The sequence below is a fragment of the Amia ocellicauda genome, chromosome 3 (assembly GCF_036373705.1).
Source record: "Amia ocellicauda isolate fAmiCal2 chromosome 3, fAmiCal2.hap1, whole genome shotgun sequence".
In the NCBI taxonomy this organism is placed as follows: Eukaryota; Metazoa; Chordata; class Actinopteri; order Amiiformes; family Amiidae; genus Amia; species Amia ocellicauda.
In genome coordinates this window covers 41,045,090-41,061,478 of record NC_089852.1, presented here as the reverse complement: position 1 = coordinate 41,061,478, position 16,389 = coordinate 41,045,090, and the positions used below count along the sequence as shown (strand labels likewise).

Sequence of the window (16,389 nt, the reverse complement as noted above, 5' to 3'; positions counted from 1 at the left end):
ATGCTGGTATAAACTGGCATGTCTCCTACTGATTAGATTCACGTCAATCAAAGTAGACCCCCAACCTACTAGCTGAAGGCATGCACTTTTGAGTTTTATAATCTGTGCTGTTCAGTTACATTTTGCACCAGAGCAAACATGAGCAATGGCATAACTCGCATCGCACAAGTGCTGGTTTTCCTGTTCCAACAAGTCATTCAAACAATGTATCGCAGACTCCTCCTCTTCTCTACAGCTGGCAGGCGTCTGCGAAAGGAAACGCACACAATGGTGTCAGGCTGCCAGTCGGATTACACCGATTGCATTCATTTCCTAACACACTCCTCGCCCCCCAAAAACACCGTTAAAAAGTTGTAGCATTGGATACAGCCGCTCTCATGTAACCCGGTCTTTTCGGCGACGACCATGTCCAGTATGAAGAGGCAGAGCTCCTGGCAGGAGGACATGGTTAAAAACTTCTCCCGATTCTTTTCCAGGACCAGGTCCCAGGAGCCAGCAAAGCCAGCGGACAGTCACAGGTAGGACACCGCTGCGGTGTTTGCATGTCTTTGACCCGGAGCAATCCCGTGTCATTCAACTGGTCTGCTCTTCAATGCTAAGCAAACTAAAAACGGACCAGAAACTGCTTACTGGGAGTGCTGGAGTCACAGGCGCACAGCTACATTGTTGCAAGTCTTATAAAACAGTGTAAATAAACAACAAACTCCAATATTGACCTGAAACAGTCTCTGACAACTTCCTCTCAGACTTTGAGAGCTATAGGGATACATTGTGTGGGAGTATCGACATGCATTGGAATGTGTGTTCTTTTATTTTAAAAAGGGTATAAATGATGAGCTTTGATTGATCCTTCTTTTTTTTTTTTTTTTTGCTTTTAAAATGTGAGTGGGGTAGGAGATCCCTCATGCATGAGCCTGTCTAGGAAAGGAGTCCTAAATTGAGTTTGTAAAGTTGTGAATAGTCCCGGGTCAAACAGCTGAGACCATCTGCTTCCAGAGAGAGAGAGTGAGTGAGTGAGTACTGCTGAACAGGACTTTGGCTCATATACATGCTTTTTATTGGAAAGAATGTCAGCTTATAGTTTGAGATAATAATAAGCTCAATGTTTAATTTGTGTATTTATTTTACTATATATTCAGAATAGATCTAGAAGATCAAAGATGGGGATTTGAAATTATAAACTTTGCAGGCATGACGTGGAAAAGAGAAGCTATAGATCAAAGCAATCTTGGGGAGGCCTTCATGCAGGAGTGGATAGATATGGGCTGCTGTTTCTGCTGCTGAAATACAATCACCTTTATTATAGTCTTGCCAGGAGTTTGTGCTCCCCTGTTTCCCAGTGGTGTGGCTTCGCCCCATTCCTGAGTTGGCTGCTACAGCTGTTAGGCAGCAGTTGCCCTAGCTGGGGTATTGGTTTTGCTTCGATCCTGGCTGCGTTGTTTATTCTCTAGGTATCCCTTGGAATATGGTTTGAAGGAAGTGGTAATACAATATTATTGTGTATTAAAGATACAGTTCATGGAGATGTCACACAACTGCATAATAATGATATAAAAATAATGATATGTAGTAGTAAATATATACATAATATTACTGACACGCATCTTTAGAACTGTATAAACAGCAGTTTGAGTGACACACCCTTGACTGGGGTGGGTTCACCTGTACTCTGTGATCTCACCCTGGAGGCTTTTAGTAGGTTGGACACTCTGTGCTGTGGAATTGGCGCTGTCTGTAACGGTCACTTTTATCTTGGTCTGCCGCTGAGGAATGCCATGGTCACCCGGCATGCTAAACTACTGCTTTGTAAACTCACTGCCTACATCTCTTAATTATTCAGGCTAATTGATCCCTTAATTAAAATGTATTCTTAATTAGGCCTTTCTTTATCCGTTTTCTGCATTCAGAAAAAACAACCCTGCTATAGATGTATGGTTGCCAAGACATGTAGCACAGAGTACTTAATTCGGTCAGGTCTGAACTTGATTAATAACTGGAGGTCCAAATAGCTCTTAAAGGCGGCCAATTGATAATGTAAATACATGGGTCTAAAAAGCACTGAAACAAAAATTTCCATAATAAAGAGTTTTTGCACAAGACAAATTGCTTAAATACTTGTTCATATAAAATGTGCACTTAAATTATCGGAGTTCTGAAAATGGTCACTTGGTAGGGGTTGACGGTAATGTATTCACACTTGCAACCTTTTACAAACTGGAAACTGTTTCAAAACCTTTGAATGAACACATGGTTCAATTAAAGGTTTCAATTAACCACATTTTAATGTAGTTCTTACTTGAAAGGAAATAGTACACATCCACAACTGGGAAATACTGCTCAGTTATAAGGTGTTTGTACAGAAACCTACATCTAACCAGAGGACACTGTCTGGGACAATGCAAGCTCTCTGCAAACCTGGTCTCATCAGTTTCCTGATATACGTTGGTCAATTAATTTGTTTGTGTTCCTTTTTTCAGTGTAGATGATAAAGAAAATGAGATCAACAGTCCTTACAGTGAGAACAAGGAGGAACCACTGTCCAAGCAGCTGGTCATCGATTTATCAGAGGTACGTTGAAGGCTGTTCAACTTCATTGTAAGCAGAAAGATAACTGGTTATTGCAATGGAAATTACCCTTGCATGCTGCAGGCTCTTAAGTTGTGCATTTCAATTTGTATTTCAGTATGAGATTAATTTAATAAGTATTGCCTTAGGGGCCTACTTAAGGCTTTGCCCTGAGGCAGATTCTGTGCTTTACATGGGCAGAAACACTCAAGACTCCCCATCAAACATCAACCAGGGCATTTCCACTCACACAGATTGCTTTTTTAAATGTTTGCAGACAAATGGTTAATCAGAAAAAGGCTATAATTTTATGCATCACACACACATTTTTCATCTCTTCATATTTCTCAGCAGTTTAAAGCATTACATTACAATGTTTTACAAGAATGTAAACCTGTATCTTGTAGTATAGCTTTTAGCATAAAATAAAATGTAAAAGTCTCCCCTTTCACATTATTAATACAAATATGATTCTGTAATAAGCTTCTAGTTGCAGAATATCACACACACACAGGTGCACACACATGTATGCCTTGTGTTGAGTTCTTACACACTATGTATAGAAATGTATTTAGCTGCTTACATATTATTGATATTTAGGACATTTTTAAAAAGTTTACCCCCCTTGGTCAATTTCTAATTAATGTTACTTAAAGAACAAATAAAAGCACACCATTTAAATGCCACTAGCTCCATGTGTGTTAGATTAATATGGCCTGCCCATATATAGTGATGTTAAATAAGCTATCATATGCAGTAGACCAGTGTGTGCTGCTAAGGACTGGCTTATAGCCAGAGATTTTCCACTCAACAAGCAGTGTAAATAGACTTCTATTAAACCCCGCTGTACTGATGGCTGCATACTTCACAGCTAATATTTCTCGCTCCCATTTTACACTCTGTCTGCCCCGAAAAAAAAAAAAAAAAAAAAAAAAAACTTGATATGAAGACCTCTGTTGTCAGAAGATTATCCATAGTGTCGGGGCTGAGAGAGTTGTCTCTGCATGAACAATATTTCTTTTCAAAGTAATCGAAGCAGGCTTTCATTCTCTGAGTTTTTTTGTTTTTTTTTTACCATCTGCTGGAAGGTGCATTAATACAATTAAAGCTGAAATCCGACAACTATGTTTTAATCCTTATTTTGGTGAAAGCCAGGAGAAAGAAACCGCTTTGTTTTCCAGCTTATTTTAAACTTCCTCATGCTAGTTCACTTCATATTTGTGGTCGGCTAACTTTGTCGGGGAGTGCTTCCATTCACAGTTACTTTAGCTCACATAAGCTGTCCAGTGATATTGTGATGATGTGCACGTGTTAACATGTGATTGCAAATACTCCCGGCGACTGTGTGTGTGTGTGTGTGTGTGTGTGTGTGTGAGAGCTGAGGGTCACAGACACTGGCTATATCAGGAGCACTTAAGCCCCTCACTAGAAATTCAGACTGCTCACTCACGGGGTAACTGAAAGTGCTGCTCAAAAATCCCAAGTGGAGACGTGCATAAATGTAGGCAGGCACAGCGTTCACACCACGCGTACTGCTCCCTGTGGCTGTGTGTAAAATCTCAATATGGCCATCGGGGAAACATTTAATTTTCAAAGCGCATCCCTTCCTCTATTTCTGATGCGTCCGGCTTTTACATTCATTATGTTAGACTGCTGATGTGCACAACTTGAAAAGCAGAGAAAAGTGTCATAATGCACAGCTGAAAATGGGCATTGGAAACCCACAGGAAGCACAATATTGCATCGCTTATATTTAATGCACACAAGTAGCAGGAAAGTCCAGTGTTGTAAAGCACCATGGTAAAAAATGGAACAAATTGCAAATTAATGGGTGTAATATAAAGATCAGCCTCAAATACTCTTTTGACATATGCAGGAAAAATCTGATCTAAATATAGCCTGACCAAGTAAGAGAGGTTTGTAAACATGTCTTCACTGTATAAGACAAATAAACACACTAGAAATAAAGAGACCTTTAAGGTTTATTTCGAGACGATAATTAGTTTACATAAAAGATAGAGCAATTATAAAACTCAAGAAACAATGCCTCTTCTGTAAAGAGAAATAAACAGATCAATCTCAGGGTCATATGAATACATGCAGTATCATGTATTGTGCTCCATCTGTTTTTTCTGTTGTGTAATGATGTGTGCTTGTTGTTCTTCTCCCCTGCATTTCTCCTTCAGTTTCTCTCTGGGTAAAGCCTTTTAAATGGGTTTTGCAAGTTCCTTATAAACTAGTAGTGAGTCATGCATGAGCAATTGGCGAATTGTGTGTCAGTTTAGAAGTTGTTCTTTCCAAAACAAAAGAAGGTCAGCAGGACCACACTTGAAAGTGTGTTTACCCCTTTGAATCATCTGCTCCCCATGCAGCAAAACGAGCAAACAAAGTTCCCATCGAACAGGCCCAGGGCAACACAGGCGGCCGCGTTCCCCATTGTCTTCACATGAAGTCTTCCGCCTGTTGTGTTGAAGTGAAAACAAAACATAGGTTTGTACAGAGTTATGTGTAGTGCCATCAATTGATCGTGCATTATTTAGCTCCCACTGATGTGTAAGTAATGAAGCTGGTTTCAAAGCATTACCTCATATTGTGTCAGATTGTAGTAAGTTTGAGTGGGGGGGTGCTGATTACCTGTTCATGCAATGTCTCACGATACCACAGTCACTAACATCTGCACTGCACAGAGAGGCTGGTAAATACCATAGATCATGTGTTGTATTATGTGAGCCCTTTTGAGATTTAACAGGATAGCTTCCTCTTGTTTTTGAGGTTGTAGCGTGTAAAACGTCAAATAAACAAAAAGGAAAAAAAACTCAGTATCTATTTTGATAGTATCTCTGACAACCAATGTGGGGAGGAGAATCACAGTCTGTTTCTTCAAAGGTAACCAATTATTGGTCTGTTGGCCTATTAATTAACACCGTTTGCATGAGAAGAGGCTGAGAGGAAAAACTGTGTGTTGTTGACAGTGGAGGGTGTCATCCAGCTCTGAACTCCACTCTGTTTGTGGAGCTGTGCTTTCACAACAGCTGGTGGGCAGGTGGACGCCAAATCCGCACCGCGCGGTGGCCCTGTGGAGGTTTGTGTTCTGTAATCTTTAAAGCTCTTCTGATCTGCACTCGCTGTTTACATCTTCCATGCTGGCTTGTGACAAATAAAATAACTATGTCAAGTATCAGCTGTTTTCACATTCCACTTTTTAAAAAGCGGTTTAGAGTCTAAACCTGGAAGTTAGATTGTCAGATAAGAGTGACACAACATGCCTTTTGTAGTACTGTAAAGTTAATTCCGCAGAGACTGTAAGACTATTGATGAGTATGAAATGAAATATTTTAGTTATTATTGTTAAAGCTTATATATCATAATTATTTGTGCAGACGCATTAAGTGCAATGCAGACATGTGGAAGAGAAAAACCCAGTCCCTTCTAACTCTGCCAGGAGGGGAAAAGGGTTGAACAAACCAAATTACACGAGCCCTTTATGCAGGAAATACATTTAGAAGAACGGAGTAGTTATTGATCAGCGAAAGCCATTTTTAAAAATCAGTGCATTTTAGGATAATGAAAGGAGGGAGGAAGGAAGTGGGGGTTATCCTAACTGGTTACCAGCAAAATGTTCCCCAGGCTGTGATAGGGACTTGGTATTGAAACAGATGCCACACTAAGGCAAGAAACATAGCCGAGATTTGCCTCCCCTTGCAATTAAAAAGTTACAAGATTTTCTCAGGCTGTGCATTTATTTGCACACAGTTTAAAGATCCATATGTGCTTTGACAGTGTTGTTAATGATTATGGGACTGCAATATTAGAAAGAGGTTTGTAAAATATAGGCTATATATATATATATATATATATATATATATATATATATATATTTTTTTTTTTTTTTTTTAAACTGAAAGACTATATAAATTCACATGATTCATTTGACTAGACACTGAATGATGAGTCATTCTTCTTGGGAGGACCATTTTAACTGGACAAGAACATGTTGTTTTTCAGTAACAAACCAAAACTCCCACACACAAAAAAAACAACCTGGCTAATTCTACCCAATTTTCGCTTTCCAAAATCTCTTCTAGCTAAAGGTGCAGAATGTCCCTGCTACAACAATGGCATAACTGCTGTGGTGATGTGCACATCGCGCCGGGGATCCTTGAGGAAAGCCTCCTCTTGCCTGCACAGTCAACAAAGAGTTAACGTCAGGAAAGGCAGGGTTCGGGGGAGGGGGAAATAAAGGGCTTTCAGCTTCCCAGGCACATTTGTATTAGAGAACTGTGCTGCTTCTGTAGAAGGCGAGCCTCGGGGAACAGGAATTTTGAAGCCCCCCAGAACAGTGTTTTGCGGTGTGGTGGTGAGAAAGTTAACATCCTTGCCTTTCTTTTTTGTTGTTTTTGTTCTTCCTCTTCTGTTTCTCCCATGGTCTTTTCCAAAGGCTTTCCAAGGCACGGAAGAAAAGGACAATCTGGCACAGGATGCAGTGGGGCTTCCCCTTCAGGAGCCAACCCGTGACCCTCCTCCCAGCCAGCCCCCCTGCGCTGAGGCGAGCAGAGAGGTCGACGATCCGCCGCCTCCTTTAGATGCCTTCCTTAGAAAGCTGGGCAGCCTGTTTCACTTGCCGTCCAAGTCTGACTCGCAGAATCCCAAGGGCGCCGAGTGGCAGGGCGCCAGGGACACGGGAGATGCCGCACCTGACCTGAGAGCCATGGCATTGGAGGCAGGGCAGGGCGGACCGCACCGCCAGCCGCATGTGGAGCTGCTGGGAGAGACAGACTGCCGGTGTCAGGAGGGGCTGGAGCGAGAGAGAGGGAGAGAGGCGGGGGAGCAGGGAGAGGAGAGGGAGGGGAGACAGCAGCATCAGCCACAAACTAATGAGGAGGCAGCGGCTCCTCAGGACACAGCGCTTCCTTCTGATGAACACCGCAGCACCGATTCACACACGGGGCAACACCTGTAAGTCTCCTGTATGATGATGTTGTCATTGTGTTGTTTCTTGCATTTCCTGTCTGTTGAATGCTCCCCGAGAGAAGTTACCAGGCTGTTTGTTTGCCATTTACAATGATGAATAAATGATCAGACCCACATGTTTGGGAATAGATCCGTATGTAGCTCCATTAATCTCTCTCTCACTGCTTTATTAATCTTTCTAGCTAGTCTTTCTGTGTATTGAACTTGGTCTTTTGTATTTGGAGTTACATTTGTGCTGAAATTACCACCCTGGACTTCCACTGGACTCAAAGTCACAGTCATTGGAGTAGCATGTGAAATAAAAAAGATGATTAAAAAAAAAAAAAAAATGTTAATGTTTAACCATTTCCGCTATCGTAGTCTCAGTAGTAGAGATAGTCTTCCAAGGAGAATTTTAGCTGAAGTACTGAATCCCAGTAAGTGGCATTTTGTGTGGACTTGTGCAGTTGTCCCATGTACTAAGGATGCTTTGGTAGAGATGGAGCCCAGTGCGATCACATCTCCACTGGATGCTGGACACTGTTTTCATCTGTGAGGGAGCTTGGCCTAATGTGACTTTGCCAATTGATAAGTAGATTGAAGCTTGTAGATGTACTGTGAAATATCAATCAAACGCACCTCATGACCATTGCCGTTGCATGTCTTCTTAGGTCTTGGAAATACTGTGGATTGTGATCGCTCAATGTTTAATCATCTTTGACATCATTTTTGAGTGTGTTTTCTCAGTGATCTGGTTGGCTTTCCTGTGCACAAAGTACAGATGAAGATGTAAACATTATTAGATATTCCAGGGTTCAAATGGTATAGACAGTGATTTTTATTTGTATGTGAATGGTGAGCCGACTTAACGTGATGGAACTGGATTTAATTCTGTGTCACACTATGCCAAGATGCAATATTTATAAACATCCAACAAATGGTTTCTTAAAGCTGTCCCAAGAGTCTGCGTACAGGCATCTATAAATACAGAGATTTGTATCCGACTTCAAGATTCCCCCACCCTTTCCAAGCCTCTGAAGAGGATGTTCACAACTTGATGGCTCGCCACACCTCCTAACTTCATAGAGACACTTCTTCGCAGTGTAGTGTTACCTAGCAACATGACGAGTCCTTCTCTGCTGTGGTCGTCAGTATCGAGCCAGACCAAGGTGTCAGTTTTGTCCCTACTCATTGTTATGCTTTGGAAAACAAAGTGGGAATGAAAACATTGTATTTGTATGTGGCTATGACCTGTATAAGGATGATGCTTCTCTGTAGTGCGGGTCTATTTTCGGTAACTGAAGGACAATTTGCAGCTTTAAAGTTTGAACCATTTCATGTCATGTTTGCAACACAAGGCTTTGTCACAGTCCCTAGTTGATTGGGAAAATGAGAAGACCTGTAGCAAAGATATCATGAAGCATGTAGTGGTGCTTTTCTACAGCAATACTGATCTTCAAATGACTTTTAAGCAGTACATTGAGACAAAAGCAGTTGGGACTTCTGCCTCGGAGAAAGTGTTCCTCCCGCCCAATCAGCATGCAGCTCTGTGAGAGACTGCGGCTCCCTCCTGCCACACCACATCTGTCCCCCGGTTCCCTGCTGACTCCCAATTACATTTCCTCCTCCCCTGCCATTCACAGCGAGAGAATGGTTAAGTTGTTGTGGGTAGGACTTCTTCCAAGATGCCAGATGCTGCCCTTCACTCTGTATCAACTTCAAAAATCGTTTGGGGGACAACTTAATTTCAGCGGGCCCACCCTCGCTGTCCCTCCACTCCCACAGCATGAAGCATTTTTCCCCGTTAATAACATCGAGGGACCTCTGTTACATTTGTCACTTGAAATGTTGTATAGCTGGGTGAACTGATTGTGTCCCAATAAGATAATGCCACATGTGTTGAGCTGTCTGTGTTCGTTTTAGGAGGTGTGTGTGTAAATGGCTAATTGCGTTAACCCCTGTGTAAACACAGGCAAAATGTCGGCCTGTTTCTAGGGAACCCAGTGACCAGGATGGTCACTGCTTGACTGTGTATTTGCACTTGCTTGCAACAGTGACCACTTGAAATAATACATGCTGTTAAATATGCTCAGCAACCATCAGTGAAGACTGGTTGGGAGCAGGAAACGAGCTTGGTTACATTCCACAGAAACAAGAGAGGCTTGCTTTTGCTGCAGTCCAAATACTACCCCAGGCTTTCTGTATTTTGTGAACCGGCCCCTCCACGGCCTTCCTTATTTATTTTTTCCTGCTTGTTTTTTCATATGTTGTGCGGCTTCTGAGAGGTCACTCTGTCCCCAGTCTGTGATAAGAGGACACTTCAGTAACCCTTCAACTGTTGCTCGGAGAACACAATGGCACAATCAATCACTGACGTCTCCCACAGGGGCGCAACGCCAATGGGGAGAGACAATGGATCTAAAAACGACGAGATAAAAATAAACCTGAAAAAACAACAACGGACAAATGTTTGGATCGGTGCAAAATAGCTTGAAAGCCGGTGGCAAAGTCAGGCCTGTCATGCAGACCTGCAGGTTTGTGAAGGGTTAACTCCTCTCCAGTGGGACCTCAGCCGTAACCTGCTGGCCTCAGACCTCAGTCTTGCAGGCGGCCCATTGTGTCACACTTTCCCCCTGCTGTCATATTGTATGAATTTTGCTAATGCCATTCCTGGATAAAATCACTTATTCAAGCATCAGGTGAAACAATTTATTAACAGTGGAAAATGCACTTTGTCAATGTCATGATTCACTGTGAGAGGCTATGTTCTGCACTGAGCCAGGCTACGTCCTAAACCCTCAGGTCTGTGCTACTCTGCCAGCTGCAGTCCTCGCATTGAAACCTTTAAGCCAAAATCTTGTTAAGACATGGGCAAATTTATGTTTAGTTTCTTCCCTCCAACATGCCACTGTTGATGAGGAGCAGGCTAAAGCTGTGTTTATATACTCCCTTTATTTAGTGAATCATTTGGTAAGAATTGAATCGAAAGGCAGCACTTGAATCGTGTTGATTTAAAAAAACACACACACACTGTTTCTGGTTATTTCTGGAAACAAGATTAAAGACGTGAGTGTAGCAGTCTCCTGATAGCCGCCTGAATGTCCTCGATTCAATGTGAACAGGTACTCTGAGCAATGATCACACGGCTACTGACAGTCAATACGGCAGGAGAGCCTGGGGGACGAGAGAGAGACTGTATTGACAGGGGAGGTGAAGCCACTTTTCCAGCTCTCAGAAGTAGGCCAAATAATGATTCTATTTACAGCAGCGCAATTAGAGAATGGCCACTCAGAGGATGAGACGGAGAGGGAGACAGGCAGATGGGGAAACGGAAAGAACGCAATTCATTAGGAGCCTGGGGAGAATATTGTATTTTGTTTATTTTGAAAGGGGAAACAAAAACAACAGGAAAAGTGCTTATTAACAAAGACTGCAGGATGACATAAAAAGACCAAAAAAAATGTTCTGGATGTGTGCCACACTGACATTAAAGATATCAACCACCGGCAGATCCTGACAAAATACAGATGTGCCGGCCATGAACTGGAAATAGAACCAAGGAGACGCAGCTAGCGCAGGACACGGGAGAGAGAAGACTGTGTACGCGCTATCATACCGGCACCTCTGAGACTGCTGTCTGCTTCCCTCTGTGCTGCCTCGGAGACTGTGCTGCGCGGCAAGGACACGGACGAGCCGGGATCGGGCCTGGGAGGGAGCTGCTATTGTGCGCTGTAATGTAAAGGGTTCTGTTTACTGAGCACAGTGTGACTGACGCCTTAAACTGCAGAGTGTCTCTTATCACTTGTCGGTACTAGCCCCCAAAATGTGCATTTCACTGGGGCAGTCTACTCTAGGTAAGGTAAGCCTATATATGTATATGACTAATCATTCTGGATTGAAAACAGAACATTGGATTTTTCTACAGATTTTTGTTATCTTTTGGGGCAAGAAAAACACCTCGTCGGCTTTGGATCCTTAAACCTGCAACTTGATTTGCTTTTACGTTTGATTTGATTTCTTATGGTCCATCGTGTATTTGATTTATTAACTCCTAAGAATGAATCTCCAATGAATAAACTTTATATAGTAAACTTTATAGTAAGCTGTCCTTGTTTCACGCTGTGTTAAGATGAGACTGATAAAGGGAGGGGTGAGAGAGGCAGGGGGAGAGTGGAGATGTATTTTTAAGTAGGGCATTTTTGGAATACAGGCTGTGATCATATTTTAAGGTCTTGTGTAATATTTTGCAGGTTGACACAATAACCTTGTTGCATCTGACTTAAAAGTTTACCATAGTGCATTTACAACACAGGGAGCAAAAACTCTTGTGTTTTTCACCTTGCTTCCGTTTTTGAAAGTGTTACGTGGACTGCATAGTTAAACTGCTAAGTATGTGCAGACAGTTGTGACATTGGTTTATATTTCTTGGCTAGATTGGGTTTGGGTTGTAATAAAAAAAGGCGTCTCCTTAGCAGAGTGGTGCTGCCAGTTGTGTAATTCGGGGTAGGGAGCAAGCCACACCACAATGACTGCTGAGCTGAGCTGAGCTGAGTTGAGCCAGGCATTGGAAAGCACTTGTAGCAGCACAACCAGCAATTTTACAGTCTGTGTTCTGGCGAGGGAAGCAATTACTCACCAAGACAATTACAGCAGAGAAAGGAAAAGAACTGTAATAATTCTTCACCCTAGGAGAAAACCAGGCTGAAGTGGCTAGCGAGAAAACTCCCGTGGTGGGAATAGCTTTTGCAATGGGGGGCGACAACATGGTTCAACTGCAACATTTACAGAACATTGTCATTTCAACACCTGGAGCATAATTAAGACTACAAAGGCCCATGTTTACAGAAAGAATTCAAGCGCAAGCTGGTAACTCAGCAGTTTTGGTTTTCAAAACCTCTCAATCATATATGTTCCTTACTCAAAGACACCCTTGTGTTTCCTTTATGTGAGTATGAGAATTTGGATTCCTGTATGTCATTACATAAGGCTTATCACTATAGCAAAGGATTATAACACAGGGGGATAGCGCTGGGATTTTGACTTAATGTTTTAGGAGCCCCACCATTAAATCCATTCCACAAGACCTTTTTGTTCAGAAGTTGTTAATGAATATTTTATGAGTAAGAGCTTGAACTACTTTGTAAAACACTGCTCTTAATGGGCTCTCATTCTGTATGCATGATAACATTGGAACCTGGGATGGTACTTCCCTTCATATAGAATCAAAAATAGGTGAAATGTGTATTTAATAATAGTTTAACTTTGGATGTTCTTTCTTTGTGTCTTTTAACAGAAACTCCAGTGAAGACCGTTATGTAACAACTGATGGCAGCTCTTCGGGAGATCAAAACGGAAGCCAAGACTCGGTTGAGCAATGCAGATTGGCGTTGTCTTGTCCTCCTGCTGTCACCTATGGGACATACCGAGGCATGCGGACAATGAAGAAGATTGAGAAACATCAGTCCCAGGTGGATTCTCCTATACCTGAGGGAGGTGAAGAGGCCCAGCCCAGCAGCAGTAGGGATTGTTTGGCCGCAGAAGGGGAAAGGGGCATCCCCAAGCCTGGACCACAGAATAAATTAGAGACCATTAGGGCTCAGGAGACTTGTGACCCTGGGGCAGTGTCTACAACTCAGGGGACAGAATTACACAGCCATGACCAAGCTTCAACCTCACTGGTGGGCCATGATGCCTCTTGTGATCAGAAAGCAGTACAGAGCTCTGAAAAGGACTTGGATGTTTCCAGGCCTCCAAGATCAAGCGGTATGGGCAGTGTCGCTCCACTATCGACTGCACTCTCGTCAGAAAACAGTGCTGCGCGATGTGCCTTGGTGAGTTCAGAGAAGCCAGACTTGAGTATTATAGGAAGCCTGGCCATGGGATCCAATCCAGGGCTTGTTTCAGCCTCCCTGGTGTCTGTTGAGAAGGATACTCTGGGTAAGCTGCTGCTAGCTCCTAATGAGGCACAGAGTGGCGCGGCAGATTACTCGGCAGAGAAAACAGCAGGAGCGCCGCCTGAGATTGTCAACGAGGAAACGAAAGGATCGGCTGAACAAGCAGAAATTCAATCCCCGATCGAGGGCTTGGGGAGGTCACTTTTAGAAGGCAGCCATGTGCCACTATGCAGAGCTGAAGGGGCCCAGGGAATTGAACACATACACCGGCCTTCCGTCTGCAGCGAGGCTGTGGCTTCTCCTCGTTACAAGAAAAACCTGAAGCCTGCTGGCACTCAGTATTGTGTTTCAATGTCAGGATCACCGGAAACTGAGCACAAAGATAACCTCCTGGCAGCTGAGGAGAATGCCAGAGTGAGCATGTCCATTGAAACTGCCACGCAACTACACTGTGGCGAAAGAGAAAGTGAAAGTGCTCAGATCCTGACTGACGGGGCTGGTCTGGAGGAAATGGAAAGTTCCCAATATGCCTTGCAATCTCAGTCGAAAGAAATAGTTGATAACATTCTGAGAAATGCTCTGGCGGCCTTGCATAAGATAGAGGCATCTGAGCAGGAGTGTCTACCAAGTGAGGTGAGGAGCCCAGGCCTTGCTTCTGGAGTTACCGAAAATGCTGACGGACACCTCCATATACACGATAATTGGACTGACAAGGGGTTTGAAAGCAACCCCTCACCTGAAACCACCCAGCAGAGTCTTATCCCAGACATAACCCAGGCTGATAGGGACAGGTCTGCTCTGTCTTCAGGTTATGAATCCTTCACTGGTTCGGACACGGACATTGGAAATATTCCTGGGGTTGTTTGTGACCAAAGTTCTCGGGATACTCTCACTGACATTTCAGATCAGAGTCAGGGGACGCCTTCCAGCCCAGCAGGAAGGCCGGGCCAGGTTTATCCTTCAAAAAGCAGCTGTTCTCATTCAGTTGACAGCAGTGGGTATCACGACAGTTTAACAGACTTGCAGGTTTACAATAATGTTGAACCTATCGGCACAGACAATATCGGCAGTCCGAGGAAAGGATTAATCGGTTCAAGTGGAGTCCTGTTACAAACACAAAGCCCTGCCATAGAGTACGATGACAAAACTCCAAGAGGGAATAGCACAATGGCAAATCAGACAGAATGTGTCTCTGTACAAAGTAAAAAAGATAACATGCAAATAGACCAAGCAGTGATAGGAGATGATTGTAATGGGGATCTGTCAATGAAAGCAACTGAAATAATCAATGAGGCACTGCGTTTAGCCAAAGCCAAGGTTTCAAGCAATCAAACTTGTAAGGATGATGAAAGCATCACATCTCAACAGTTGGTGAAAGAAAACATTGACGATATAAATGTACCAATTAATGTGAAAAAGACTGTTCAGCTTAAGCAAGAACAGGAAACCACTATATCTTCTGAAGTTGTAGAGAATGAGCCTCATGGCAGACAGCCCCAGGATATGACCCAGTTAACAAACCCTGTCCATCCCAGCCCAGTTTTAATAGCCAAAGTCAATAACATTGTGGAACAAGTCATTCCATCAAACATACAAGTTTTACACAATTCTGAGGAACATGTAATCAGAAATGGAGCCCTAGACAATGACCTGACAAAGGAGTCTGCCAGCAAGAGCAATTCCCATGGGACCTTCTCTAAAACAACACTGCATAACATCACATGCCAGACAGGACAAAAAGCACTGAGCGAACCGCAAGAAATCTGTGACACACGTGGGGCCGATAATCAAAGCTTCCTTTTAGTTCAGAGTTATTTAGCTGCAGTGATTGAGGATGAGTCAGACTCAGATGGTGATGATAACTGCCAGAACACCCAGCGGGGATATATGGACACATCCAGCCAAGGGGAAAAACGTAAGGGCTTGGACAGTGATGAGAAGCTTGCAAGACGTGGAAAACACCCAACACTGCACTCTCGTGAAGGGGGCAGGCAGTCAGACTGTGCAGAGGGTACACAACACCGCAAACTGCCACCAGAGAAGAGGGGGGACTCAGTGATTCCTCACAACACAGCCGAAGCCGGCTCGAATGATGACATGAACAAGACAACCGGTAATAAACTGTGCGGTAAAAAGGCACCTCCCGATATATTTCTCAGCACGGCCAGAGGGCAGCCATTGCAGCTCCACCTGCACAGGTTTAATGACCAAGACAGCCATGAAAGTGAAGGTGGCTTTGACAGTATAGACGAGGAGGAGGAAGCAGACACAGTGTTTATAAACGATTCAGGCACGATGCTCAGCCCCACGTTCCGCAGAGGAAAGGCTTACCCCTTCTCTTTGTCCCCAATATACGAGGAAGAGAGTTTCCGGGAGGAGGTGGCCATGGAGAACCTTCCAGACCAAAGCTTCATGGAGGAGGATTCGAGGACGGAGGAGCAGCAAGCTTCCTCCATCCTCTCTCTTTTGCAGTCTGTCAGTGAACGTCTGCAGCTCAGTTCCTTCTCCGACCCACACCAGGACTTCTCTGAGGAGCCCTCTGCCCCTCTGCAGGATTGTCTCTGGGGTCTCTCATTGGAGAGAGACTCGGAGGACACACAGACAATCAGTGAAGAGCAGAGTGGACTCCCCACCCAGCCATGTGAAACCCCAGAGGAAATGTCAAGTCATGGGACTGCTATGGACAAGGTTGATTTGTTCAGCTCATCCGAACCATGTGCCAGTGAAACGCTCCAAGTATCTCTGCCCCAGGAGGAACCAGGAAGCCCTACGACTCTGTCCAATCCTAAACCCACCACAGAATCTCCATTCTACCAGTATTTGATGTCTGCGAGGTCCTTACAGCCAGAAAGGCACAACCTAAAAGTCCAGCCACGTAGAACATTATTACAATTGGAAAGAAGTGCACCTCCTTCAGTGACAGAAGCTACAGAAACCAGGGCCACATCCAGGGTGAGACTGCCTTCAAATAATTACTGTT

At 43.6% G+C, this 16,389-nt stretch overlaps 1 protein-coding gene across 2 annotated transcripts in view; it reads left to right on the top strand.

Moving 5' to 3' along the window:
- Positions 1–215: 215 nt before the first annotated feature.
- Positions 216–16,389, top strand: part of LOC136746751 (uncharacterized) — a 34,782-nt gene continuing 18,608 nt past the window's right edge. The window contains exons 1-4 of one of the 2 annotated variants that reach the window (XM_066699480.1): positions 216–518; positions 2,478–2,568; positions 7,004–7,521; positions 12,809–16,361. In XM_066699480.1, coding sequence (XP_066555577.1) covers positions 406–518; positions 2,478–2,568; positions 7,004–7,521; positions 12,809–16,361 — 4,275 coding nt within the window. In that variant the 5' untranslated portion in view covers positions 216–405. The remainder of the gene's footprint in view (positions 519–2,477; positions 2,569–7,003; positions 7,522–12,808; positions 16,362–16,389) is intronic. The other variant, XM_066699479.1, reaches the window with a different exon arrangement.